This window comes from Trichoderma asperellum, chromosome 5 (assembly GCF_020647865.1).
Source record: "Trichoderma asperellum chromosome 5, complete sequence".
NCBI classification, from domain to species: domain Eukaryota; kingdom Fungi; phylum Ascomycota; class Sordariomycetes; order Hypocreales; family Hypocreaceae; genus Trichoderma; species Trichoderma asperellum.
In genome coordinates this window covers 1371649-1394539 of record NC_089419.1, presented here as the reverse complement: position 1 = coordinate 1394539, position 22891 = coordinate 1371649, and the positions used below count along the sequence as shown (strand labels likewise).

General features: G+C 48.3%; 9 protein-coding genes across 9 annotated transcripts; 5 read left to right on the top strand and 4 right to left on the bottom strand.

Moving 5' to 3' along the window:
- Positions 1–176: 176 nt before the first annotated feature.
- TrAFT101_008621 (uncharacterized protein) lies at positions 177–3282 on the top strand. Its single transcript, XM_024907947.2, has 3 exons — positions 177–972; positions 1193–2468; positions 2523–3282. Exons 1-3 carry the CDS (start codon positions 248–250, stop codon positions 3195–3197), a joined length of 2676 nt encoding a protein of 891 aa, XP_024761968.1. The 5' UTR covers positions 177–247; the 3' UTR covers positions 3198–3282.
- A 292-nt stretch (positions 3283–3574) lies between these two features.
- On the top strand, positions 3575–4528 carry TrAFT101_008620 (uncharacterized protein). Its single transcript, XM_024907948.2, has one exon. It carries the CDS (start codon positions 3645–3647, stop codon positions 4485–4487), a length of 843 nt encoding a protein of 280 aa, XP_024761969.1. The 5' UTR covers positions 3575–3644; the 3' UTR covers positions 4488–4528.
- Positions 4439–6579, bottom strand: TrAFT101_008619 (uncharacterized protein). The gene has a single exon (XM_024903737.2). The coding sequence runs from the start codon at positions 6151–6153 to the stop codon at positions 4564–4566; it is 1590 nt and encodes a 529-aa protein (XP_024761970.2). The 5' UTR covers positions 6154–6579; the 3' UTR covers positions 4439–4563.
- A 3820-nt stretch (positions 6580–10399) lies between these two features.
- TrAFT101_008618 (uncharacterized protein) lies at positions 10400–12739 on the top strand. The gene is made up of 2 exons (XM_024899795.2): positions 10400–12088; positions 12157–12739. The coding sequence occupies exons 1-2, from the start codon at positions 10609–10611 to the stop codon at positions 12465–12467; spliced, it is 1791 nt and encodes a 596-aa protein (XP_024761971.2). The 5' UTR covers positions 10400–10608; the 3' UTR covers positions 12468–12739.
- A 1359-nt stretch (positions 12740–14098) lies between these two features.
- On the top strand, positions 14099–16317 carry TrAFT101_008617 (uncharacterized protein). Its single transcript, XM_024909683.2, has 3 exons — positions 14099–15042; positions 15117–15337; positions 15413–16317. Exons 1-3 carry the CDS (start codon positions 14881–14883, stop codon positions 15894–15896), a joined length of 867 nt encoding a protein of 288 aa, XP_024761972.1. The 5' UTR covers positions 14099–14880; the 3' UTR covers positions 15897–16317.
- On the bottom strand, positions 16186–17334 carry TrAFT101_008616 (uncharacterized protein). Its single transcript, XM_024902457.2, has 2 exons — positions 17096–17334; positions 16186–17033 (listed from the first exon to the last, which is right to left on the bottom strand). The coding sequence occupies exons 1-2, from the start codon at positions 17209–17211 to the stop codon at positions 16460–16462; spliced, it is 690 nt and encodes a 229-aa protein (XP_024761973.1). The 5' UTR covers positions 17212–17334; the 3' UTR covers positions 16186–16459.
- A 439-nt stretch (positions 17335–17773) lies between these two features.
- Positions 17774–19963, top strand: TrAFT101_008615 (uncharacterized protein). The gene has a single exon (XM_066128387.1). The coding sequence runs from the start codon at positions 17887–17889 to the stop codon at positions 19801–19803; it is 1917 nt and encodes a 638-aa protein (XP_065984505.1). The 5' UTR covers positions 17774–17886; the 3' UTR covers positions 19804–19963.
- SMD3 (small nuclear ribonucleoprotein Sm D3) lies at positions 19791–20832 on the bottom strand. Its single transcript, XM_024911148.2, has 3 exons — positions 20710–20832; positions 20568–20628; positions 19791–20456 (listed from the first exon to the last, which is right to left on the bottom strand). Exons 1-3 carry the CDS (start codon positions 20755–20757, stop codon positions 20218–20220), a joined length of 348 nt encoding a protein of 115 aa, XP_024761975.2. The 5' UTR covers positions 20758–20832; the 3' UTR covers positions 19791–20217.
- A 193-nt stretch (positions 20833–21025) lies between these two features.
- On the bottom strand, positions 21026–22762 carry TrAFT101_008613 (uncharacterized protein). The gene has a single exon (XM_024907949.2). It carries the CDS (start codon positions 22644–22646, stop codon positions 21117–21119), a length of 1530 nt encoding a protein of 509 aa, XP_024761976.1. The 5' UTR covers positions 22647–22762; the 3' UTR covers positions 21026–21116.
- Positions 22763–22891: the final 129 nt, after the last annotated feature.

The window sequence follows — 22891 nt, the reverse complement described above, 5'->3', positions numbered from 1 at the left end:
GAGACACTCCAGCTGTCTTGGGTCTGTACTGGTACTTATATATCGTAGTTCCACTAACAGCCTACCTACTAACCTACCTAGTAGTACATGTACCTATTGGCAATCTACATGGCCCGATTTATATTAATATTTAGGACGGATTATTAACAATGTTAAGTCCAGCAATCGCGAAATATTATCGTGGAAGTATAAATCTAACAGAGCTTTCCTCCAGCTACGTAGAGAGAAACAACGTCTCGCGGCGACGATGGACGAACACATTCCAACTCTCCTGTCATCACATGCCGCACAACTCTCTGGTGATATATTTACTGTGCTAACGAAGGGACGTCTAAAGCCCTCCGATTTAGGATACAAGGAAGCTCATGATATCGCCGTCAGACTTCATCTGATCAACACCTATCTTGACTCTCTTCCGCCCTACTGGATAGAACTTGATGTTGAACAACTCTGCCATATAGTTCTTCGAGACCTACAAGCTATTACTCAGCCAGCAAGAGGGTCGACAAGCTCATCTTTCCATCTAAACTTATCATTTTTTAAATCTTCATTTAACCAGAAGAGTCATTTAAATCCAGAGACATGTCTTATTACTTTCTTCAAGACACGAATAGAAAATGCCAGAAATTTCAAAGCCTCTTGCGATAATCTCCTTGGTAGGTTGGCCAAGGAAGATCGTGATGCGGACGAATTACCCGAGTCCGCGCTCCAGCAGGTCGACATTCCATCCAAGTCTGATGACCACAATGATGGGGTTTTTAAGGCTCTCCAACACATTACCCAATGCGAACCAGCGTCTCACCAAGTTAATAGTACGACAGCTTCTATCGAAATAGATCCACAAACAATACGGCACCCAGCACGGCTATGTCTACACGAGCTTCCAGACAGCCTAGATTCGGCTTCACGCTGCATTTTGGTCCTCGTTTCGGCCATAAACATGACTCTTTGGCAAGAGTTTTGCTTAAACATGTAGGTGTACAGGTATCCTACCCGGCACTCGCGACTACAGTTCGTTCTTGAGAGAGCGATGTCCATCATATCAGATGGTCCGATCCAGCCAGACGCCCACCTCCCCCTTGGTCACAGGGTAACTCAGCAGTGGCTAGCTAATCAGCCAGATCATCCAAAGGCTAATAATCGCCTATATCAGTTCATCGTAGTGTATTCTTGCTAACTATAGATGATTTAGTCAACCAGAGATCCCCGCAGACGCTAATCAGAAGCTTCTCAGTCAAGGAGGCTTCTGCCGCATTCTAGAAAGGGAGATCACTGCCCGCCTGTTTCTCTCTTTTAACTTTGACAAGAGCCTTTCATTGCTTAATAAAACGCAAGTTTTAAAGCAGATCCTTCAGGCTGGGCCTGGTGAATCCCTTAAAAATGTTCTGCGCCACTACGATCTTACACCGAAAGATAAAGTGATGCTTTCGTATGCCATAGCACGATCATACTGGCAGTACTATGATTCAGAATTGATGCGGACAAAGTGGACGAGCGACACAATCTGGTTCATGTCTGAGAGGGAGAGCAGAGAACACAACGGCCAGCTACCTCTCTGTGCCTATTTGTCGTTCCCTTTTGGTATCTCCGGTGACATTACGCCAGATGTCATATATGAGGACCTACTAAATCATCGATGCCCAAGAATCTTTGATATCGGGGTATTGCTGCTAGAAATCGGTCTAGCTAAGCCTTTCCGGAGTGGCAATCGTCGAGATATAGTCGCACAGGCGAACCTCAACCACAAGATAGCGACTGACGAGCTTGTTGAATTAGAAAAAAGAGAATGGGATGGCTTCACAAATAAAAAGTATTTTGACCGGGCTGTGAAGTTCTGTCTCAATAGCGAGAACTTTACCCCTCTATCAAGGCAACTGAAACCGATTCGGGGGTTCAGACCATCCACTGAGCCGATGGCGCCTTCAGACTCACGTGCAGGCATCCTTATGCGAAGGACGATCTTTCATAAGAATGTTGTTCGCCCACTTGCATGGCTAGCAAAAAGGGGCTTCAAAGCACAAGCCGGGGACATTGCATACGTCGACAAAAAACCAGACCTCTCGCTACAAAAAGAGTTATCTAACGCACAAATACAACAGGAGTCAGAAGTATTATTCCACAGCTCCATTGTTTCCAAGGCGTGGCTAAATGACCTAAAGAAAATAAGTGAGCTGGTTGAACGCAAACGACGTCAGTTTGCGGTCACCAATCCGGTTCGAATTGCCATCCTAGACACTGGCCTTAATAAAGACTTCCTCACCTTTAAGACGAAGAGTGGACTGCTTAAAGGTATTGTAGATGAAGAAGACTTCGTTGATCCCTGCGCACAAACAATAACGGATACTTTTGGCCATGGAACTTTCATGGCAAGGCTTATCATGGAGTGTGCTCCTGGCGCAGATATTCTAGTGGCACGAGTGGCCGAAAATACAAAAGAGCTAGAAAACAGTAGGGAGAATATCAAGAAGGTGAGTGGTCTAACAAATATCCTGCACTTATGAAGCTTACATGGTAGTCGCAAGGCCATTCTTTGGGCCGGTCGGACTGGCAAAGCTGATATTATCTCCATGTCCTTTGGTTTCCCGTATGATGATCAAGCCATAAGAGAGGCCATCGAAATGGTGCAGAAGGAGCGCCAGGAAGAAATCATCTTCCTGGCTAGCGCTGGGAACTCGTCCATAGATGACGAGAGCTTCCCAGCTCGCCATTCTGCAGTTATATCAGTCTACGCAACAAACTGCCACGGGGCTTTCCTGCAATCAAACTCAGCAAGCATTAGTAACGGCGCCGCTGTTCTCGGTACGTATGGCGACGACTTACCGGAATTTATCAGAGAAGAGTTCAGCACTACATACCCAGAGGTGTGCCAACCTGGCTCCTCAGTCGCCACGGCGATAATGGCGGGCATCAGCGCCACTATGCTTGCTTATACCACTGTCCTGCCTTCGATAGTACCTTTTCAAGGAATACTGGCAAGCACATGCAGCAATGTCCTTCAGCGTCTTAGGACTACTAAAGGTATGGAAGAGGTGCTTTGTCGGCTAGTACGGCAAGATCTGGACCACCAGCGGCTCAAGGCTGTGAATCCGAGGTGGTTCTGGAAAAGCAGGCCAACTGACGTCGACCGATACATAGCCATTTGTGATACTTTGAGGAATCTCGATGGTAGATTTCCGAGGGGTTCAAGGGCAGGCTAGCTCCTAGTCTACCAGAATGGCTTTGATACCATTAGATGGCCTTCTTATTTTGATGTATTTCATCCACCGGGGTACATTTTATCTCCTATAGGTAGATTAATATACTATGATGAATTTAACATTCTAAAACAAGATCGATGTAGTAACATAAGATCTGTTTACTTCAGTACCCATCATTTATGTATTTTGGTGTAATTCAACTTGATAATTAAACGGTGAGCGGCAAGCCGGAATTGTCGCATTGTTCCCCAATCGGAGAATTGATGCCGATTAGGCTGCAATATATGCACTTGGGTAGCAGAAAGCACTTAAGATAGAGCCTGACGCTCCTTTTGAAGCCTACGGACTACCCTGAGTGTAAAGCTGTTGTCGCTCTCTCATTATAAGCTGTTCTTCATCCTGTTCGACCAAGCATATATAATCTTGCCTTCTTAATAATCTTAAGCAATGGCGAATAAGACCTGGTTTCTTTCTCCCGATTTTACCTTCCTTCCCGAAGGGCAAATTGCCCTCGGTAGGATCATCCCCAGTCCTCGACAACCAACTACTGCCCTTACCTCTCTCGCTGACCACCCAACTATCACCCTACCAGAAACACAATCTATCATTCAGAAGAATTGCAGTTTTTCGACCGAGAAAAGTCGATCTTTCGGGTTCAAATTATTTGCCAAATTTCTTGAAATTGCCAATGCCAAAGTAGACGTGTCGCTATATAAAAGCCAGTCTTTCAGCACCGTTGATCATGAGGTTCGCGCTTACAGTGGAACCTTTACCACTGAGACCCTGAAAGCAATCGTGGCCCTCGACAGCGTGAAAAAGCATATTGATAGCGGTCGTTTTGGCAAGCGACGTGTTTACATAATCTCGGGAATACGTGTGGCACAACAAAGCTTCACAGTTACAGACCAGAAGAAGAAGCAGGTAGCAGCTTCTCTTGGAATATCAGGGTCTATGCCTGTCGCAGCTGCACCCGATGTGGTAGGGATCAAGATTTCCAACGACCTAAATCATGAGGCAACGAATAGCTATGAAACAGCACCCGGAATTGTCTTTGCGTATCAGCTGCATGTGATTCGGTCTAAGGATATAGGTGAAGAAGGGGAGCTATTTTCGGATAGAACAGCCTTCTTCAGCGGCGAAGCTGAGGATGAAATTGAAGAGATTGAAATCGCCAAAGTAGATAGGGCGGTACTTCGAGAGGACTTGGACGAACAGCTAGATGGCTACAGCGAAAAGTGGTTTGAGGGAATCGATGATGAGTCGTATATTGTTTCTAAAAATTCAAGTTGAATTGCTATGCTAAATAGGCATTAAAAAGAAAGAGATGCGCTAACTACCTAATCCTCTTATTCACAACTGTTTCAAACTAATTAGAGGCTTCAGCAGAAGCATCCTCTGCATCAACACCCCTATATTCAAAATACTTGCCAAATTCGGGATCTTCAATCAAAGTCTGCGCTAGCCTCTTCTCATAAAAGAAAGAAAACTCTGGGCCCTCGTCTGATTCTGGATCGAGGCTACGAGGTGGGTAAACGATAATGACACCCTCAGTAATGCGATCTGTGAGATGGCGATGAGTAATAGGCTTAGCGAAGCCAAAGTCGGTGGATGCCATATAAGCATCACGGTGGTCTGTGAAGAGCACTGACATGGGCGGCAAAGAGTCTATTCGGATGTTGAGAGAAGTCTTGTCACGAATAGTTGCTACCATTTCTAGCGTCTTGTTCACGCCATCTTGAGTGACGCTCTCCGTCATCTGCCGTACGTACTGAGCCACTCGAGACAAGGGCCACTCTGAAATGAGCTCGGCCACGGTTGGCTGCTCCACAGGGGCAGTAATAGACAGAGCTGCAAACATCACATTGCCACGAATGCGTGGAGGGACCGCTGGACTGTGGAAACGTCGTCGCATATCGACCCCTTCACAAAAGAAGATCTTTGAGGCCGGGTTAGGGTTGAATACAGGAGCTCGGACGCGCGTAATAGAACGCCATATAAAGGCTGTGAAAGCGTCATAAGTAGAGATCCATGTTCCATCCGTGGGAGACGCTAGCTTCTTCAGCTCAGCCGCCTTGCTTTTAGGCAGATGGAACAGCAAGGCTACACCCTGGACATGGCCCGGATGACGTTCCGGTGCTGGGGGTCCATCCACTTTTTGATCCTCGAGAGGCTCTTTCTTTATCAGAAGAGAAAGATCCTGGTTCTTGGGATCCCAGGTGGGAAAGATGCTATTGTTGAATGCGGCGAAGCAGTTCTCAGCCAACTGCCGCGTGTAGCCAACCCAGCCCATAGCATCATTAGAGTAGTGGTGGTGATGCATGTTGAAGACCATTCCGCCTCTCACAAAGTTCATCTTGAAAGCAGATACGATAGGGTTAGCACTGGGCTTGGCTTCCGGCTTCTCGCCGTATGTCATTGGCTCGACACTCCAGAGCTTGAGATCGCCTAGGGACACTGCGCTGAAGTTTGCCTTTTCGATGTCATCAATGGATGGATACTTGTCGGCGTCCTCAGGAGCGTCTAGCCATTGCACAAATAGACGGACAGTGCTATCCTTCTTCTTGACAAATGAATAGCCTGTTCCAGTGCCATCTTTCTCGATCGTACAGCACAGATGCCTTGCCTGGCTGATGGTGCGCGCAAGACCCTCTTTCATAATCTCTACCGCCCGAGGCTTCATGGTATCGTCCATCCTGAAGAAGAGCGCGTAGTTGTTGTAAGACATGGCTGAAAGATAATCCAAAGTGGACAACGCAAAGGTCTCTTGTTCGGGATCGTTTTCCCATCCGAATGGATGAAGGTGGAACACATCTTGCTTCGGGGCCATTATTTCGACTGACTGTGCAGAATTGAGAAGTGGGTAGAATGGGGAAGCAAAAGGAGAAATCAGATAGTGAGAGCGAGGTTGGATGGTAGATCTATTAATACGTTTCAGTTTATCATTTTCTGCTACCATTCAAGCTGTTGGTAGAGGGCCATTCTGCCAATACCAAGGGTACATGGAGCCCTCGCTTGCTATGGCTCATCCTTCGGTTTACCAGCACTATCGCTTCGAGTAGCGGCCCTAATTTATGTGATAACTTGGATGATGGAGCCCAGGAAGCGGGGTCCTAGAACCACATATATGAGATACCTATCCAGTTTCTCTGTCATTAGTGCAATCTAACATTTCAATTCGTGGAGTAAAGGAAGTGTGTATGACACTACCGACGTCCCCTGTCATCTTCAAAACTATGCCATGATGGAGTCATCTTGGCAGTAGTTTTGTCAACAGGTGACTTGGCAAAGCTGCGAAGGTGAAGGCTTGCACATCTCCAGTGGGGATATCAGGGGGGTCTTTCGGAGGGCAGGTATTCATCCGTACGTAGTCCGTGTCTGTCTGTACATGTATGTATGTTGGTTGGCTCTCGTGAGGTGTCATTTTCCTGCCAAATTAACATGTGCCTGTCTCCGCGTGTGGAGTGTAGCTAATGTGGATATCCGTAATGTCTCGGTACTTTGAGCTTCTGTTTCCGGCACGAGCCGCGCAGAGCGTTTCTTTTCAACGACTGTCGATAAAAATCATCTCCGCATACATGTAATTATCAGCCCACGTTTTGAAAGCACAGAAACTAGTTGAAAACCATCAGGACTTCAAGCCAGCAAGCAGGCATTTCTAGAACCCAGATCTTAGACTTTGCAACGAATCTTCCTCTTCCATACAGTTAAATGTTCTTGAATACATGTATCTCCCGCTACAGACAGATATCTTGTATATTGCACCAACATCTATATAGACATGCTATTTTTGCTACTTTCTTTTACTACCAGGCGGGGATGCTTCCAAGACAATGTCTCTTGGCATGGGGGCTGCTCAGCAAAGCCGCTGCGCTAGCCATGATCCCGGCAGTTTCAGTGTTCTAAATAACGGCGTTTAGCTTCAGTTTGACAGCTACCCTGACATCCTCCCCCAGTCTGCTCTGTATAAACTTGTATCGGATAGGTGACGATGTATTTTTATCCCCGCATGCCTGGCACGCACAGCTTCCAGACAGGGCTAGTGACAGCTCGACATAGCCGAAATGCGAGTGAAGTTGATGCCAACAATTCGCGCAAGTATTTATTATCACCGATCTAGAACTAATGATCTACAATTTTATCTTCTCTTTTAACGACGATCAGAGGGTGTTGTCGATATTAAAGGATCAGGTAGGGAGTTAGTTTCGTCTTGATGAATCGCTAATAGGCAAAAAAACTTGAAAGTGGCGAAGCTTATCTTCATCAGCAAACCCTTGCAGTGTTGAAGAGTTTTAGGCGCTCTTACAGGGGTGTTGTCCGTTAAGCAACTCCAAAGTTGTGCTGCGGAGTAGCTAATAATGCCTTTAGACGGGAGCAGCATATGTGCAATTAATCTCGCTATATTCATTTCGAGTTCCTTGGCTGTCAGCAGCTTACATGGATATGTTCGTCCTACTAGCTCGCGTAACGTGTTTTTGTACTACTTGTTAAAATTATGATTATATCTTTCAAGCCATCAATGGTCATCGTCGTTATGACTTTATCTGCATATTATTTAGATCTGTCTATGAAACAAATAGGGGGCAGGCAGACGAAAGAGGAAGAGAGTGTGCGGACTAGCCAGACTGCTGATGCGAGCCCCAGCTAAATTTAGCAGGGGATCTTTCAGGCCAGCTTCTCATATTCCATAGCTTAACATACTTCCTCATTTGCTCAACCACCCTTCTATTCACTTAAATTCTCTTTCGATCAGCTCGAGTATCCCGACAGCCTGGTTCAGCCGTCTCCGGCAGCGTCTAGTCCCTGTTGTAAGTTGATATGTTATGCAGGCGTAATCAAGTTTCTGTCTTGAAGAACGGCGGCAGACCTTGGTCTATGATGTTTCCTACTCTATTGTACTTCTAATGCTTACTATTATCTTTATGATCAACTTTATCTGATAGGGTATTTCTACAAGTATTCGTTGAATATGATAGTATCGTAAGCCATGTGCCATAACACACGATCCGAAGTTCAGATATGACACAGCTAAATAAATGCGATAGTATGGCCCATACGGACGTTGATGTTTTATTTAGCAAATGGAATTTGACTTTGGGTGCAATTAAATTTGTAGAATTAAAATATCTCCCTATTTTGCATGATTGAAATGAATACTTTACCGGGTTCTCCCCTTTTTCGCCACACTACGATCTTACTCGCATCTTTCCCCGCCAGCATCTTCAAAAAAGGTACATAATAGGCCTAAGTAATTGCTTGTTCCCCAGATTCCTTCTATACTCTCACACCCACCCTGTTTTGTGTCCCTATTGATATGATACATATAAGCGGGCATCGTCCCAACGATCAAGAATAGAGTAGACACGACGGGTCCCTAGTGGCAAATCTACTGGTGCTTTGAGCGGCAATATGCCCGCAGTGGGGGCAGTGCAAACCGCCCGGCCCGTCCACATCCGCAGGCTAAGGCGAGTAGTGTCGAGAATAAGCTTGAGAAAGCCTCTCGTACATAGGCAAGAAGTCTGCAGAACAGCATACAACAATAATGGCCGCTCTATTAGAAACGCTGGTAGCAAAGACTGTACTTGGGGTAATGAAATTTCAGACGTTAAATATGACAGACAATACGACCACTTCGAACCACCAAATACTATATTTTCAGCCATATCAAATCATCATTTAGTCTATTACATTACACCAGAAGCTGGGGCACCGACTATATTAGCAATGCGTTATAGCCTATTTTGTCACTACTCCAGTCTTTTTTTCCTTTCTTCCTTATCTCGTCACTTATCCATGATATATTGGATAGCACCCCTTCTTCGGGCAACGGCCTCTACAAAGGTTTGCACATGCAGCTGCATCCTATCTATGTACTAGAAAGAGATTTTAATGTATCATGCAGCTAGAGTATAGGATCGTCGGCTTACGCCTCCAGGGCCATCAACCATGCCCACAAAGGCGGTGGATAGGTTAATAAACGGGACTGTACCTATCAGCAAGCAAGCATGAACAATGCTGGCAGCAATAACCGTGGTAAATCTCTGCATACTATTATAACCAGTGTAGGTATACCGAAAAGTCTCTCTTTTTGCTGTTTCTGAAACCCTACTCTACATAACTATGCCTATATCTTCTTGTACCGACAGTTAGTAACTTCTCCCGGTAAATGCATCTTCCATCTAAAATACAGCATATTCTTTTTACGATTCTACTTATCTTGCGTACCTACTCGCACTACTTCCCATGTTCATTAAAGGATCGGAGAAAAAAGGGCTTCTATTACGATCTCAAGGACTAGCGCTTACTGATATACCACGTAGCTAGGGGAGTGGTATCATCAACTGGGCACCGCTTATCAATGCTCTCCATCGGCATTGGCAGCGCGGTCCGAGATTCCGCATCTCGCCCATGTGCAAGCAATGGATGTTCCTTGTAAGTAAGCACTGACCCCGTCAACTGCCGAGAGTAACTGCCCAGACATGTTTCAACACCGGGGATTTTTTTCGACTTGGGGGCCTAGAGCCGCGGACAAGGAGGTTTTGAGCCTAGATCTTGGACTCCGGGGTCAGTTCCGGGATCAGTTCCGGGGCCGCCATCAAGCCAGCCACAGCACATCATTCTCGCCTGCCATGATACCAGGCAAGGTAAGCAGTTACAGCCACTCAGAAGCCCGCATTTATTAAGCCGAGCAAGGCGGAATCCGTACGCTGAGAAGCGAAATGTTCATGTACATGTATGCATGTGTTTAAAAACCCTTGTATGGATGGCATGATCACTGCATACAGCACATGTACATACATGCCTGTGGATGGCCTAGCTTGGATGAGGCACAGCGCAAGCTCAGCTCAATGCTGCTCTCATGGGAAAACTTTTTTCTCTGTCTCTGCCTCTCTCTCTCTCTGTTATGAAATCCAATACAAGTAAACAGTCCGCTAATTTATAGAGAGGATGTCGCCATAGCGTCGTGGATATAGTGCGGGCTGTTAACCTGTGCTGTTGGCGTATGCGTGCACTGTACCTAGGTACCTCTTAACTGCATGCATGTCACTAAAGTCGTCTAGGTGGTGGAAGCAGCGGCCACTAAAAAAAAAATCAATCTACTAAGAGCCAGGCAGTCGGGCCAGGATACTATGAGTAATGGTACATCGAGACAGGGATCCAACATCTTGCCCTTCCCCCGCCATCCCGTCTCACTAAGCTGATACTCTGTCAACCGCACGATTCCCACTTCTCAGCCCACCGCTGCAGAAGGAACAAGCTGCTGCGTCCGGGGTGGAAAAGGAAACGAGTTCCACGGCTATCCTGTGCAGAGAGAGCGGCTCCGATCGCATACAAAAGCAGACTTGCGCGTCACTATTTTCCCCTTCATCGCACATGTCGCTGTTGCCAAGCTGTTGCGACTTTTGACTGGACAATGACTGCGAAACAAACTGAGTCTCGCAAAGGCCGCCCGGCCGTCGCGGCTTCGGAGCGCACGCCGCTGCTGAGATCCAGCGGATCTGAGTACGACGCTGTATCTCCTGGAAGCGGCAATGGGGCGGTTGCAGCCGCAGCGCATGCGAAGCGCCATCCGCGCAATGATGGCGATGCAGAGCAGCTGCTGGCCGGCGATGATAGTGGCTATGGTGGCGAGAGCGACTATAGCTACAGTGATGATAGCGACGACCAGGGAGAGACGACTGTGATTGCTGAGAAGGTGTCCTTCTCCAAGCTGTGCCTCATCATGGGCACCGCCTATCTGGGCGTGTTTCTCGGAGCCATCGATTCGACCATCATCGCAACGCTCTCAGCACCCATCTCTAGTGAGTTTCAGTCGCTCAGTCTGCTGTCGTGGCTGGCGACTGCGTACCTCATCTCCAATGCTGCGTGCCAGCCCATCTCTGGCCGCCTGACGGATATCTTTGGTCGTGGCCCCGGCCTTGTTTTCAGCAACATCTTTTTCGCGGCTGGTAATCTCATCTGCGGCCTGGCTCAGAGCTCCAGCGCTATGATTTTTGGCCGTGTTATCGCAGGCATTGGCGGCGGCGGGCTGATGAGCATCTCAACTTTCTTGGGATCCGATCTGATTCCTCTGCGCAACCGCGGCATAGCCCAAGGCATTGGTAATATCTGCTATGGATCTGGAGCCATGATGGGAGGCATATTTGGCGGATTGATGAACGACCACACCAAACTAGGCTGGAGACTGGCTTTCCTCGTCCAGGTGCCTCCGGCCATCCTCTCCGCCGTCGCCGTAGCCATCCTCGTTAGAGTGCCACCAAAGCAATCAGAAAAGTCGTATCTTGCACGCATTGACTTTGGTGGCGTCTTCTTCACAGTCTCTTTCCTCATTCTTCTGCTTCTGGGTGTCAACGCAGGTGGAAATATTGTCCCATGGACTCACCCTCTGCCTCTTACGACAATTCCGCTTTCCTTTGCTGCATTTGCTGGTTTCTTATGGTGGGAAAGCAGAGCAACGCAGCCCATCATTCCGGTTAAGCTTCTTCTTGATCGCACAGTACTTTCTGCCTGCATGTGCAACTTTCTCTCCACCATGGTCAACATGCAGGCTATCTTCTACATCCCACTCTATCTCCAGGTTCGTGGCGATTCTTCAACAGATGCAGGTCTGAAGATGTTGCCTTCGCCTGTCGGTATCTCTGTTGGCTCTTTGGTGGCAGGCTACTTTATGAAGAAGACTGGCAGATACGTCGGACTGGGAATCGGTAGCTTGGTGATGATTGTTTCTGGAGTGGGCGTGTTTACTACTCAGGGCGAATCTACCCCGGGATGGGTGACCATGGTGGCTTTCTTCCTAACTGGTGGAGGCTATGGTGCCATGCTAACGACAACTCTTCTGGCATGTATTGCGGCTGTTGAGCACTCGCAACAGGCCGTCATCACATCAGCAACCTGTAAGTTACTTTTCTCCTCTATGCCTTTGTGTGAATGCGGATATAGAACGTGTGCTAATTTTTATCAGACCTTGCCCGTAGTTTGGGTGGTACAATCGGCATAACGGTTGGTTCTGCCATCTATCAGAACATCCTCAGCTCTCGCCTATGGCAACGATTTGGTGATGAGCCGCATGCTGGCGAAATTATTCAACACATCCGCGACGATCTTAACTTTTTGAAACATCTCCCCGAGGGATGGCAGGATGGAGTGATAAACTCATTCATGGAGGCATTCAAGGGCGTCTGGTTGACCATGCTCTGCTTGGCTATTGGCGCCTTCATCTGTGTCTCACTCATGAGGCAACATGTGCTCCACGAGACCATTTCCAGGCGATAAAAATTGGCCATCAGCTACAAAAGAAAAAGAAAAAACCATTTAATTGTCAACCGGCCATGATTTATGACTTTCATCAATATTTTGCGACGGCTATTTCTTGAATTTTGAGCATCACGCACGGCGATTGCAGTGAAAGCGATTGGGTTGGACATATGGATTCTATCAAAAAGGGGGCGTTTTATGGGATATAAAAAAGTAATTTATACTTACCAGGTATTGAGACTAGAGAGACTAGAGAAAATAGCAGAAGTAATCGCTGAATATTAATTGTGATCAAAATATACCTGTATTTGTCTCTTCGTAGGAAGCTCGTGCATCAACATCTCCAATTCACAGAGAAAGGTCCCTTCCTCTTCAAAGGTGGCATATAGAAGCATAAGGCTTAATCTGACTCTTTAATTTTCCAAACCCCGCTGCATTATTCAGTTGGAAAACAATGTTAGTCTATTACAGGTTCTGCTATTATTGCTTCCGTGGAATCCACAGCCCTTACCCGTAATCTACTCACGCATATCACCGGGTTTGATCTGTCTCCTATCGAGGCCAACAGTGTTAGGCGGTTTAAGCGTGTTGCTGTTACATTCTATTATAGCATACAGGACAAGACCCTGTATTGCGGACGCTATCGGTTCAGCAATATGCCCTGTCGACATTTCCGAGGCCGTAGCACAGCCATTATCATCCGTAGTTTAAGGCGTCGGACAGCGAAGACTGTCAGATTCGCTGTTCAGCTAAGCTTTGCCCTGAGACAGAGATGATGAAGATTGTGCAAGCAGTTGGAAGCCGAACATTGGATAGAAAAGGAGAGCCTTGATACATCAGACGAGACAACCCCGGAATGGGAGGATGATAATGAAGATTCGGCAGAAAAGGGGGCGCAGAGTGATAATACGATTGATGTTAAGATTAATCTGGAGGTTGATTTTAGCGATTGATTTCGACATATAAGACTGGATCCAAGTACGAGACAATTTGCCCTGGCGCTGGATGGGGACCTCGGCGTTGCAATTCGTGTTTCGCATCATCCACAAACCCGGTACCTACCGGAATAGGGTGCTAATACTAATACAGAATGCGAATGATAATACGAGGAATATAGAATAGTCATAATAGAAGAAGGGGGAAAACAATAGATAAACTGTATCGGATCAGGCCGTATCTCGAAAGGGTATTCCATACGAAGCGCTAATAAAGGGCCTGCGTTGCTTTAGCTAATGACGTGCGCATTTGACCCTGCAGAATACTGTTATTTTTGTGATGCAAAACATTCGCAAAGAACAACTCCATTTACCGGGCTCCGGGACGTCCTGCCGAGACCCGCAGCTGCGGCTTCAGGCATCTTCCCGCCGTCTCATCTTCTTCTAGGCTTTTGACTCTCCTTGTTTCTCTTTTGTCTTTAGCGAACTGGTCGGCAAATGCGCAGCAATTAAAGTGAATCAGCAATCCCTTGCCGCAATAATACGAAGGGCTCTCTCCGCATTACCTGAGTTAATAATAAAACAATCTTCCAAATCAAACACGTCATTGAACCACCGCCCAGCTTCGGGTACTCCATAATACACATAAATTGACCTGCATAGCACTACTCCGTACAGCAACACGTAATCCTCTGTATCTGTCACCCGCTTCAGCTGCCAATTTTGCAACCCAGACATTGGTCCAGCCGCCCAGGGAAGGCCCAGAAAAATCTCGGCGGGCCGAAGGTGGCGCAGCGCTTCCAACAACGCCTACCGCGCCCGCTAACTGGATAAGCCCACCGGCTGTGGCTGTGGCTTGGGCTGCTGGGGCGCACAGGCTTCGCTCTCGCTGCCAGTCCAGTCCAATGGGCATTATCTCGTGCCGGTTGCCATGAGCGCAACGCGTGGCTCCATCCTGAGCGTCAATGCCGGGCCCCTCCATCAGCGACTGCCAGCCATCGTTGGAATCCGGCGCTTGCTGTCCGCCTTGCCGTAAACAACAATAACAAGAGTTCTGTATCCTTATTGAGACTTATTTAGTGCTTTATTTGTTGACTCCCCCCCTCCCCCTGCTTTTGCTTTTCTCTTTCTTTCCTTCTTCCCGCTTTTTGTTTGTCTCTCATACGCATAAAGTCTCTTTGTTTCGAGGCGGTCGACGAATAGGCCCAGACTAGCACGAGTCTCAGCTTACGGCCCTAGGTAGCCGCTGACAAGCCCCAGCCTCAGTTCTTAGCTTCAAACTCGACCCTCGAACGACCTACCTCTGCCATTCCACAGGTCCTAGCAGGCCGCTAGAAAACGAAGCTGCGGCATCTTCTTCTTGCTTCTGACACATACGCTTCTTGGCTTTTTCCTACGTTTTGAATTGTCGTTCAGAACATCGTCGTCACCACGCCGTTTCTTCAACAGCCCCTCCACCGAGCGAGACTCTCCCTAACGTCTAGTTGGCCGCCACCATGGCGCTCGTCGAGATTGACCCCCAGATTCTACCGAATCTGAAGCTGAGTCTCCATTCGTTCCAGATCATCTTGGCCTTTCTGGCGTGGTGTTTGGAGATTGCCGTTTTCCGCGGCGACACCTCCAGGATTCTGGGAACAAATGGATGGACCTTTGCAGTCGTAAGCTTTTATCCAGAGTGCTGAGGGGCTTGTGACACAAACTTTCGGTTTGGCTGACGCCTTCTTGCTTCTAGTGCTTCCTTTCCATCCCGGCGTGGATCTATCTTGTCATGACTCCTCGATTCGGCCGCACTCGCAGATTTGCCAACCCGTATATTATGCTTGCCGTTGACGGTCTCTTCATCATCATCTGGATCTCTGCCTTCTCCACCCAAGCTGCGTACAACAGCTCTGGCAGTTGCGGTGGCAGCTGTGGCATTAGCAAGGCTATTGTTGCCGTCGGAGTCTTTGTCACGTATGTATACTCCCTGATACAAATTCTCCATGCTAGCGTTTTTGGCAGAAAACTAATTCTATTCCGGCATAATAGTCTTCTCTGGATAGGAACTACATTCCTCAGTGCATACACTCTGCAATATTACAACTTCCATGGCACGTTACCAGGCTACGATAGTCGCAAAATCAGTGGCAGCGAGAACATCGACCCTGACAAGGCTGCTTTCTCCATGGCGCCCCACGATGAAGAAGCTTATGAGCGAGTCAACATGGACGACCACGATGGTCCGGGCGCTTACGACGACCACAACACCAGCATGAACAGCCGCTACGGTGACAACACCCCTTACAACCCTGATGACTTTGACGATCCCAACCGCTATGGTGCTCTGCCGCCACGAACCAACAGCACCCCCCTTTTCGACAGTGAAACTGAATACCATGGAAGCGCTCTCGGCACTGATATCAGCCACCATAAGACGCCGTCGCCCGGCCCTTACAGCGGTAACCACGCAGACACTTATGCCGATGGCCCGGTGCAGTTCCCCACTGGTCACTACGACCGGATAGAGTCTTGAAAAGGGAAGAGAAATTGAGAGAAAGCATATGATACAGGCACACACACACACTCAAAGACAAAGATATGATGATGGTAGCGGGTACTATCAATGATTTGGACAATCAAACTACATAAACCTCGGGAGGGGAACTCTTGGTGGCCTGGATGCTTATATTTGCTTGGGTAGATTTATCTCTACGGCGTTGACGGCATCCCGATTTTTATTTCTTTGTGTGAGCATCTAACAACATGATGAACGTTGATGAGATACCAGGTGTATATAGAACGGCCGGACACTTTTTTGCACACGGAATGCAGCTTGTTGGATTTTATTTTCTTTTCCTCTGCTCCTGATTCATTCCTTATTTAGATAAGAATAAGAAGATAAAACAAGACCATAGCAATGAGATTCTATCTCGAAATTGATAAAAGCTGTACTTGTGTCTTTGATATTCAAACAGTTGCCCTCCCAAACGCCGTGATTTTAAATAAATGCAGCCGTCTTTATGACCCCAATTTGCACTATAAAGAAGAGGAAACCATGTAATTAGTCACACCCCCCCAACCATTTTCTCTCTATACTCAAGCCTTCAGCTTCTTAAGCCGTTTAGCGATATTGGACGCCGTCTGCTGCATCGGGTTGAGCTTAAGATCCCTCGCCATCGCCCTCGTATCGTCGCCATGCTTGGCCACCAGCTTCTCCAGCCACTCCCTCTCTCCTTCGCTCTGGTATCTGATCTTGGGCGCGGCCGGGTTCTTGGCCTCCTCAATGAGTGACTTGACTACATCCGTCGTGCCGACTCCATCGTCGTTGATGCCGCCCCATTCCTCGGCATTGGCGTACTCGTCTTCTGCTTCGGAGTCTGTATCAACTTCGTTGAGGGGGTCGTTTAGCGGGTTGGCCTTTCGGCTGATTACGCGGACAATTTTTCCCTCTGAGTCGCGCTCGACTTTGGCTTCGGAAAGAACGGCCATTTCGGCAATGGATGAGATGGCGAAAGGGTCTGGTTTAGCGGCGCGCAGGGCGGCGGCGGCGGCGGCTTCATCTTGTGAGGACGATTTGGAGAGCAGCTTCTCGGTGCCGCCAGTGGGTGTTTTTAAACGAGCGAGGAGGCCTAGACGGCGGTAGTTTTGTGCGAGTGTTTCTTTCTTGTCCCTGTGGAGGGGTTAGTTGTCCGTCCTGTCAAGATTGATGGATTTTTTTTTTCTTCTTCGTACCAGTTCTTAGCGATGATGGAGTTGCCGCGAGGATTGAGAATCTTCTTTGTTTTGTTGGACTGGCGGACGACGGCGCGGCCAGAGCGGCGCTTCTTCTTTTGGAGTTCGCGACCCATTGTTGCTTGGAAATGAAAGTAATAACGAGATTTGGAGAGGGTTTCAAGATTTAATGTATATCTTCGTTTCGGCTTTGGCTACTGCTGGCGGAGCGCTTAGAGACTTGAGAGCCCAAATTTTTTGGCGTTGGTCTTATCGATAACAATGGGGCTGGTTAGTGGCGCATGTCGTCTGAATTGAGTGTCGGCGCCGTTCCCGTAGGCCTATTCTTCCTGAAAAGTAATATATTACACATAAATAAGATCTGCATATATCGCTTTATGACTCTTGAATATATCAGCTTTGGCAAAGGTTCAGATCCAAGATGAGCCTCAAATCATATGTTATAGTCAACAATATTTGTTCTCACGGTGGTATGTGAGTGGTGAATGAATCATGAAAGCCGTCAGAGCAGATTGCTATTGATAATATACCATAACAAAATGATTAGATTTTAAATAACATATCAAATCGATGTATTCGAATACAGAGCCAAACCGTATACTATGATGCCAGCAAAGTGATATGGGCATCAATGTAAGAGGCCCATTTCTTAGAGGCGCTGTGGTCTAAAGGGCCCCGCTTCCGTTAGTGATTCCGAATTTTGCCGCAACTTTGCCGAATCAAGCTCACAATGGCTTCATTGAGCTCATGAGCTTCGAATTCTCAAAATATCCTGGAACATCGCTGCGGCGATGGCATCCAAACGGTCTCTAGTGTCGCGGAATGGGCACCTCCGTCTATTGACGGGGTCGCGGGCGCCCGCCCTCTCATCAATATGCCCGTTCTGCTCACACTCTCCAGCACCACGAGCCGCCAAGATTCGATCAAGACTGAGTCCGAAATCTCAGCGGTGGCAGTCAACTTCAGCGACGGCGGTGCGCGTCTCATCAAATGCCCGAGTTGAGCTTGAGCAGGCCCTTTTGGAGCTTGAAAAGAAAATCCCAGATCTTGTCGACCTTTCCAGAATGCAATTGGCGCTTCAAGGATTGCGACAATCGCCAGGCCAGGAAGCGATAAGAGTTGCCGTTCTAGGAATTGCCAACGGCTCTGAGGGCAGAGATGCTGCACGAAAAGTTCTGAAAGCCCTCATTGTGGACCCATTAGTTGATGAGCAGGAATGGGAGAAGAGGTTGGACGAGCATGACGCCAGCAAACCGTTGATTATTCGAGTTGGACCCAGCCGTGGAAATGTTACTCGCCTAGAGCTACCCAAAGACAACTTGCCGGATGTATTGGAGGTCTCTTCTGCAGAACTCAACGGATTGAACTTGGAGCTTCTTCTAATGGATGCGGAAGTGCCTGTTAATGGGTCAGGCCTCCCTACTGTTCAGGCGCTTGAGGAGGCCGTTCTGGTTCCCACTGTTGATGTTGATTCGGCAGACAAACACACTGCTCCTTTGGTCGCTCCTGTTCACCAGGCGATTTTGGTAGCTGACGGACTAACAGGAGCTGTTGGGATCGCCGGATTGCCCATACTTGATAGCTGTGATGCTATCACTGCTGCGGTTGACCTAAAGGGCCTCTCAAAGGAACAACTAGGAGCCAACTTTACAGTAATCGATACGGCTTTAGCAGAAGAAGCTGTCCGCTTGTTCCGCCAAGGTCCCCAGAATGCTATGAAGTACGAACACAATTGGTCTGCGAGTAACCTGGGCGTGTTGGTCGCATGGCTTAAAGCCGGTCTCAAGGCCGCTGATGATGAAGCCACCAAGCCAGCAGTCCGAAGACTCATCGCATCAGTTTTACAGAGCGCCCTTTCTGCAATTGAGACCGAATCTACGAGCAGGAAAGTATCACGCGAGTTGTCAGCCTCAATGTCCAGCCCCGAGATGCGCGACATGAACGAGAGACTCGCAAAATGGGCCCAGCTGGCTCACGCGGAGCTGCAAGAACAGCTTGACTTGGCCTTCAACGGGCGGCGCTGGCAAAAGCTGGGATGGTGGAAGCTGTTCTGGCGCGTAGATGATGTTGCCATGTTGACGAACGAGATCTTGAGCCAACGCTTTCTCCCTACTTCAGAGCAGGAACTTGTCTATCTCACGGGACGGATTGCCCAGCTCTTAGGGGAAGCTGGACAATATTCACAGCCAATATCTTCTCGTGAAGCCGCTTCCGAGGGCGTGGCAACTGGCTCCAGTAAGAATGAGCCGATAATTCCCACAGCTCCTCGATCGCGTCTTCCCAAGTGGCCAGGACATATCGCATTTACCAGACGCTACATCCAGAATGAGACAGTCCCGGCTCTCCAGTCGCTTGCTCAGCAATTGGTTGTTCAATCCCTTGCTACATCGTCCGTCACCTCATGCCTGGCAGCTCTGCTTTACGTTTCGTCATTCTCATCAACGATATTTGAAGCCGGCGCAGTGGCGGCCCTCGGTATCGTATACAGCCTTGGCCGAATGCAGAAGAAGTGGGAGACTGCTCGCGAGTTTTGGGAGGGCGAAGTCCGTGAGGAAGGCCGCAAGGCTATAAGAGGCGCGGAAAAGAGCGCCGCGGAGGTCCTTGATGGTGTTCAACAAAACAAACTCTCGGCCCAGAGAATCAAAGAGCTTGAACATGCTGGTGAATTGGTAGCTAAGGCGGAAGACGCGCTGGCACGGCTAAAATAGATAGAGATAATGGCATATTGTACGACTATGGGTAGGGAATTAGACTTTGTATGAGTAGATATGGAAAAAGCAAAAAATTGAGAGTCCGATGACGTTTGTATGTATATCTAGAGGCTTATTAGTCTAGGGGACGAAAATTCAAAAGAGTTCGAGCCTCGCGCAGCCCGCATCTCCCTTTCTCCTTCACATTTCAGATTTGCCAATCCAACTACCAGTTTGCCATGGTATCTTTTGTCGCTCTTAGTACACACACGCCAAATAGCCATATATCGTTTTTTCTTCTTCTTCTTCTTCTCTCTCTCTCTCTCCGTATAGAATAAAGCACGATTTAAATTCCCGTGATCCTGAACGCCAAGCCCATGTTGCTGCCCCAATGATCTCCCCTTCCCATCGTTTCCTCTCCGTAATAAGGCTTTACCGGCCACGGCCACCGCTGGCACGAGCACGGCTAACTGTTGCACGACCTCTGGCAAGACCGACACCCCTGCCACGTACGTTGCGGCTGCGGAACATGGGCGCGTTTCGAAGCATGTCGGGGACAATGAAGAAGCGGACGTGAGATCCTCGGATGTAGACCTGGTCGAGATGGGAAACGCGGCCGTCGCGGGCGGTGACGGTGATGTCCTTGAGCTGGACGTTCATATTGTCCTCGGCTGCAGTTTTGGTGATTGTTAGTCCAGTTTCTCTTTTGCATGCATGAGGCGAGTTCTTTTAATGCTTTGCTTCGATGATTCGGATTAAAGGATTGTTGGGGAATTCATTACCTTCGAGGAGCTTGCCACGGTAGGTCTGCCCCGATGTGATCTCGAGGGTAATAATGTGACCCTGCAGCAGTTATCCATTAGCATCTCCAATTCAATAGGCAAGTTAAGAGAGTATTAAAACCTCTGGAAGCTGAAAACGAACCTGAGCCTCATTGAGGAGCTTGATCGGGATACCAATGGTGGAAGTCATTGTGATTATCTGCTGGAGCGCGCAAGGGAATGTCGCGATCAGAAGCTCTGGTTGGAAAATTGACCTTTCAAGGACCTAGCAGGCTACGATAGCGGGCTGGCGTTGAGGTTGGAGGTGCCTGCGGTGGCCAATTATTTATCCGCTTTCCGGGGCAGCGCATGGTACCATCATGTATGTAGATGGAGCTATTTTGCCGAAGAAATCCCGCTTATAAGTGTACCAAGAGTCATCATATCAGAGCATCAGAACAGAATTAAGCCCCGTATTCCGACTCAAAATTGTATCATACAATCGAATTATAGCGCTAATAACGCCGTAGATTTATGTTATTCCAAAATTATAGCTAATAAAGTTCCAAATTACGCAGTGTCAGTTGGCGTCGCCATAGCTGACACCACAACTTGCGAAGGCTGGGTATCATTCCCCTTTTTCTGCTTCTTGGACTTGGCCTTCCCTTCGAGCATCTTCCTCTTCTCCTCCTTCCGAGCCTGCTTGTCAAGGTTTCCAATCGTCTTCTTTTCGTTTCCGCATGGCCACTTCGCCATAGCCGCAGCCTCGTCTTCCTCGCTCCATTCACATGGCAGAACAGCAAATACCAGGTATGACGTATGGGTTTTGAGGTCGCTTTCTGGCCTGTGGACGAGTCGTCCCTGCATGAATGGTCTCTCCGCATCATCAGCGGTTCCATTTAGGCCATTCGAAGGCCGATTGTCGCGGCTAGGAGTGGAATCGACATCCATTTCGCTGTCAAGACCCTCAGTTCCCGATTGTAAACCCTGGACTCTTTGTGTATCTTTATTCCTTTCGGCGAGACTCTTGAGCTTTGTGACAGCCTCCGCAACGTCTGCTGGGGAAGAATTGTATCCTTTTTCAGAAGGAAAGTTTACACCGACGCGCTCTCTTGATATGTTGATCTTCTGATTTGAAATTTCCACCATATCCACATCGACCCAGCCCAATGTTCTCAGCTCTGTCACTGTTCGATCAACCTGCTCAATGCATGGTGAAAAGGTGCAAATGTGCACACTCTGCTTGGGATCCAGTGGCGATACCCAGTTGCTGTCCTCCTCAGCTTCTTCACCCCCCTTCTTCATTTTTCTCCTTGAAAGATGATGTACAGCCTCCCAGGGCGCAGGTACATCTAGGAATACGGCAGTTGCCTTTGGTGACTTGCCATCGACAAGAAAGCCGTCATTGTATACATCGCGATGCGTGAGCTGAACAAGGCCGTCGAGTCCATGTTCTCCGATTTCTGCTTGCATCTTGTGATATCGCGATTCGTTAAACTCGAAACTAAAGACCTTTCCCTTCGTATCGGCCGCATCTCGTGGATATCCATTGTAAACCGCTCTCACAGATGCGTGAGTGAAACTTCCACTTCCAGCTCCTGCCTCGATAATTCTGGTTCCAGGTCGAGCTCGTATCCTGTGTAGGATATAGCTATAATCGGGTGTATATACAACTTGTGTTCTATGCGGTAAGCTGGTCGTCCAGAGCTCCGGGGTAGGCCGCAAGACGTAGATGAAGCCGCTTGGCGCTGTAACCGCCTTCTTGACTGGCGCATTGGCAGCAGTGGAATCTTCGTCGTCGTCCTGGCTGGCTATCGGTGTGTCTTCGTCCGTGGCATCTCTTCTCCGCTTCTTGCCTCGGGAGCCCGTATCGACATTTGACGCCCGGACCTGGGAGCCCCATGGCACATCGAGCAATGTTGAGTGAGGATAAGAGCCGAAGCGTGTATTTAATGTTGCGCCCTCAAGATATCCATCGACCGCGCCAGTGGACTTCTCCAAAGTCAGTGGCAGAAAGTTGTCGCGCGATAAGCTGATAATGGCGAGCGTCCCAGCAGACGTCTTCTCGCCGGGCACTAGAAAAGTCGACGGTTTCGTCATTATCAATTTGTATTCGTTCAATTGGAATCTGGAAGCCGCGGGAAGTACAGCAAGGCGGTTTGGCGGAAGCGAAGCTTGTCGGCACTGAGCAAACCAGCCAACCGTCTTATCCTCTTATCAGAAAAAAAAATTCCACGCGAACAAGCACTTGCGATGGCTGGTGGCGGCAGTTGGATTTCCGCAGCGGAACAGCGCCGTGCCCCGCCCTTTTCGCGGCTGAGAGCTGCAAATCACCAGCTAGGGCG

Bases quoted from the DNA above. Each gene is read 5' to 3' on its own strand.
- SMD3 (XM_024911148.2), bottom strand. From the start codon at position 20,757: ATGACTTCCACCATTGGTATCCCGATCAAGCTCCTCAATGAGGCTCAG. The intron at 20,629-20,709 runs GTTCGTTTTCAG...TAACTGCTGCAG, and splicing joins AGCTCCTCAATGAGGCTCAG to GGTCACATTATTACCCTCGA. The intron at 20,457-20,567 runs GTAATGAATTCC...CCAAAACTGCAG, and splicing joins CCGTGGCAAGCTCCTCGAAG to CCGAGGACAATATGAACGTC.
- TrAFT101_008619 (XM_024903737.2), bottom strand. From the start codon at position 6,153: ATGGTAGCAGAAAATGATAAACTGAAACGTATTAATAGATCTACCATC.
- TrAFT101_008617 (XM_024909683.2), top strand. From the start codon at position 14,881: ATGGCGCTCGTCGAGATTGACCCCCAGATTCTACCGAATCTGAAGCTG. The intron at 15,043-15,116 runs GTAAGCTTTTAT...TCTTGCTTCTAG, and splicing joins ATGGATGGACCTTTGCAGTC to TGCTTCCTTTCCATCCCGGC. The intron at 15,338-15,412 runs GTATGTATACTC...CCGGCATAATAG, and splicing joins GCCGTCGGAGTCTTTGTCAC to TCTTCTCTGGATAGGAACTA.
- TrAFT101_008621 (XM_024907947.2), top strand. From the start codon at position 248: ATGGACGAACACATTCCAACTCTCCTGTCATCACATGCCGCACAACTC. The intron at 973-1,192 runs GTAGGTGTACAG...TAGATGATTTAG, and splicing joins CAAGAGTTTTGCTTAAACAT to TCAACCAGAGATCCCCGCAG. The intron at 2,469-2,522 runs GTGAGTGGTCTA...GGTAGTCGCAAG, and splicing joins GTAGGGAGAATATCAAGAAG to GCCATTCTTTGGGCCGGTCG.
- TrAFT101_008613 (XM_024907949.2), bottom strand. From the start codon at position 22,646: ATGACGAAACCGTCGACTTTTCTAGTGCCCGGCGAGAAGACGTCTGCT.
- TrAFT101_008615 (XM_066128387.1), top strand. From the start codon at position 17,887: ATGGCATCCAAACGGTCTCTAGTGTCGCGGAATGGGCACCTCCGTCTA.
- TrAFT101_008616 (XM_024902457.2), bottom strand. From the start codon at position 17,211: ATGGGTCGCGAACTCCAAAAGAAGAAGCGCCGCTCTGGCCGCGCCGTC. The intron at 17,034-17,095 runs GTACGAAGAAGA...ACCCCTCCACAG, and splicing joins TCCATCATCGCTAAGAACTG to GGACAAGAAAGAAACACTCG.
- TrAFT101_008620 (XM_024907948.2), top strand. From the start codon at position 3,645: ATGGCGAATAAGACCTGGTTTCTTTCTCCCGATTTTACCTTCCTTCCC.
- TrAFT101_008618 (XM_024899795.2), top strand. From the start codon at position 10,609: ATGACTGCGAAACAAACTGAGTCTCGCAAAGGCCGCCCGGCCGTCGCG. The intron at 12,089-12,156 runs GTAAGTTACTTT...AATTTTTATCAG, and splicing joins CGTCATCACATCAGCAACCT to ACCTTGCCCGTAGTTTGGGT.